This window comes from Balaenoptera borealis (genome assembly GCF_965194805.1).
Source record: "Balaenoptera borealis genome assembly, contig: HAP1_SCAFFOLD_1862, whole genome shotgun sequence".
NCBI classification, from domain to species: domain Eukaryota; kingdom Metazoa; phylum Chordata; class Mammalia; order Artiodactyla; family Balaenopteridae; genus Balaenoptera; species Balaenoptera borealis.
Genome location: NW_028122394.1, coordinates 18,715 through 21,704, shown reverse-complemented (window position 1 = coordinate 21,704; position 2,990 = coordinate 18,715). Strand labels below are relative to the sequence as shown.

At 61.9% G+C, this 2,990-nt stretch overlaps 1 protein-coding gene across 1 annotated transcript; it reads right to left on the bottom strand.

Moving 5' to 3' along the window:
• Positions 1-919: 919 nt before the first annotated feature.
• LOC309622230 (metallothionein-1E) lies at positions 920-2,736 on the bottom strand (the record flags this gene model as incomplete). Its single annotated transcript, XM_082409362.1, has 3 exons — positions 2,381-2,736; positions 1,740-1,805; positions 920-1,011 (listed from the first exon to the last, which is right to left on the bottom strand). Exons 1-3 carry the CDS (start codon positions 2,406-2,408, stop codon positions 920-922), a joined length of 186 nt encoding a protein of 61 aa, XP_082265488.1. The 5' UTR covers positions 2,409-2,736.
• Between the last annotated feature and the right edge of the window lie 254 nt (positions 2,737-2,990).

The window sequence follows — 2,990 nt, the reverse complement described above, 5'->3', positions numbered from 1 at the left end:
CCCTGCAGGGAGCCGTCAGGGGTGGCGAGTGTCCTGTCCGTAGCCCTGGGCGAGCCAAGACTGATGTTGCGTGTGGGGAGGCAGGGGGCAGAGCTGCTCCAGGCGTGTGTGGTCCACACAGTGGGGCATGTGTGAAGTGTTCCCGGGACTCAAGCACACACTTCAATGTATGTGCAGCCTATGAGAGCCTCTAATTTTCAGAATTGCTCCTCCACGTGTTAAGGTGATTTTACGTGTTGAAGGGAAAAATGGGTTTCCCATATCGTGTCCTTTTACATTTTTTTCTTAGCGATTCTTTTTACTGACCAGGGTGAAAACTGTGGCAGAAAATACAAATAGGTCTTTCCAGGGTGTGTTAGACGCAAGCCCCGTGTAGAAGTCAAACAAGGGGGGTGTGGGATTCCATCCCCTCTGGGTGCTTTTCCAGGCTCTCATCACCGAGGACTGAGTTTGGCAGGGGCCCCCAGAGAAGGAAAATGAGAAACGGACCACTTGCTCTGCAATCCATACTCCTAAGGGGAATAGAGGGAGTGCGTCCTCTGTGTGTCCGATGCCCTGTGTCTTCTGGGCGAGGCTTTCCTTTGGAGCTGAGAAACTGAAGCTCACATTAACCTAAGCGGCTAAGACGCTCCGTGTGTGTGTGTGTGTTTTGGGGGGTGGGGGAGGGTCCTCTTTGGTCCAGAGCCGAGGTCTCTGCACTTCCAGCCCAGTTCCCCACGCCAGCCCTGATGGGCACGGAGTCTCTTTGTCCAAGGCAGACAAAGGAAGACAGAGCCAGAATGAAGTCAACAACTTTTATTACAGCTCACATATTTCATAGAAAAAGGAATGTAGCGTCAGGTCCGGTTGTATGAAAAACGGTAAAATGCAGGTTCGTCCTGGTTGCTCTGTTGACACCCGGGGCAGGCTCTCCGCGACATCAGGCACAGCAGCTGCACTTGTCCGAGGCCCCTTTGCAGACGCAGCCCTGGGCACACTTGGCGCAGCCCACGGGGCAGCAGGAGCAGCAGCCTGGGGAAGCGAGGGCAGCGTGCGGTCGGACCACGCGTTGTCCGGAGCCACCCTTCCCAGCAGCAGGCCTGGCCCCAGCTGCCCTCAGGCCCAGACCCTGAGTTTAGGATGGTGTCCTCTGTCCTGAGATCATTGCTCTCAGACACTAGGTTCAGGTTGCCTGCCCCATCTGTGCCCAGGACAGGGCACAGAGCCTTGGAGAGACAGTGAGCAGGGCCTCTGGGGACGAGAGAAAGCCAGCGCCCAGCACCGTCAGTGATGTGAGCAAAGTCCTCAGGATCAAAGTGGAGGCAAAGCCCTGACAGAGCAGCTCCCGCTCGGGATAGGGAAGCTCTGGGCTGCTTCGACAGGAAGGGGCTGCCCCAGGTCCGAGAAACCACACACGGTCACTAGTTCATGTCCCTAAAGTGCTTCAGTCCCTGAGAGGATTCAGAAGCGTGACTCAGGAGGCAGGAGGACTAGTTCTACTGACAGGTCTGAGGTTGTTTGTTAATGACCCGTCTGGGCCTCAGTCTCCCTGTTCTCTAGTGCGCACTTGGGTCTCGGTCATCTGGAAGGTGATTCCAGCTCTGATTGTGAATCCCTTCCTGGTGGGGGGGGGGGGTGGGGGGGTGGTGGGGGTTACCGGGAAGTTTGGTCACTGTCCTGCTCCTGCCTGCTGAGCTCTGGGCTCCCTGCTCGCACTCAGCCCAGACCCCGCATTCCCAGAGAAGGCCCCGCACACTCACTCTTCTTGCAGGAGGTGCATCTGCAGGCTTTGCAGGTGCAGGAGCCAGCGCAGCTGCAGGAGCCGCCTGCCAGGAAGGGAAAGGCCCGCGGTGAGCAGGGAGAGGGATGCAGGAGCTAGAGCAGACGGTCAGCAATGCCTCCCTGAGCCCTCCTCCTCTGTCAGGACCCAGCCCTGGGAGCTCGTGTCCACTCAGGCGGATAGAGAAGCCCCAGCTCCTCTCTTCTGGTCCAAGGAGAGTAGGTCCCCTCCTGATGGACTCCACAGGGAAGGTCCCAGGCTCCAGACCCAGCCCAGGCTGACTGGGGCTGGGGGCCAGGGCCCATGGCCTGAACCCGAAAGAGGCAATGTCCCCTCCTCCCATCAAGTCCTGGCAGCTCCGAGGCCTCCTCCAAACACTGGGTCCCGGTCTAGCAGTCCCCTGACCAGCTGGGTGACCTCAAGAAGGACAGCCTGGAGCCTCCGTGCCCTCAGTGTTAACGGAGAGGCAAAGGGAGACTGACGTGCTCTCAGGAGCCTGGCAGGCAAGAAAGCCCTGGACCCGTGACAGGAGTCCTCCTGAGCTCCAACTCAAAACCCTCCCTTCTCGTCCTGTGCCTGCGAAGGGGGGCATCCTAAGGCTCAAAGCCAGGGTTCCCTTACCAGTGGGGCAGGAGCACTTGGGGTCCATCTGGAGGAGGAGTGAGGCCCGAGGTCCAAAGCAAGGGGCGAAGCGGCTTCACTGGTCCGGTCGGGGGCGTGTGGGAGCCAGGAGCCCGTGGGCTCAGTTATAGGCCGAGGAGGCGGCCCGGGCGCAGAGGCCCCGCCCCCGCCTTGCACCCGCCCCGCGGATCCGCGCCCGCGCCCGCGCCCGCGCTGCCCGCGGCGCCCTGGGCCGGGCTGTGAGCAACACGCGGGGCCGAGCGCACGATTCCACTTCGGTGCCGGCTGGAGCGGAGGAAGCGGGTGCCGTGCGGTAAGCGGTGTCCCAGCCCCCTGGCCGCCCCTTCGCGATGTGGCCGACGGGAGCAGCCCCCCTGTTGCCGGGTTGTGCAGGAATCCAGCTCCCGCGTCCTCCGGTCTTCCCCGCCCCAGGCCGCGCGCCGCCGGCCTCCGGGTCGCCGTTTCCTGCAGCCTGAGAACAGCCCCCGCCTCCCGCTCGTGTCCCTGGCTTGGCCGGAGCCGGGGAGCGGTGTCAGAGACCGCAGGCGCATGTGACCCTCACCGCCGTTTCGCCCACCCCGTGTGTCCCCAGGCGTTGGCAGCCCCGGTC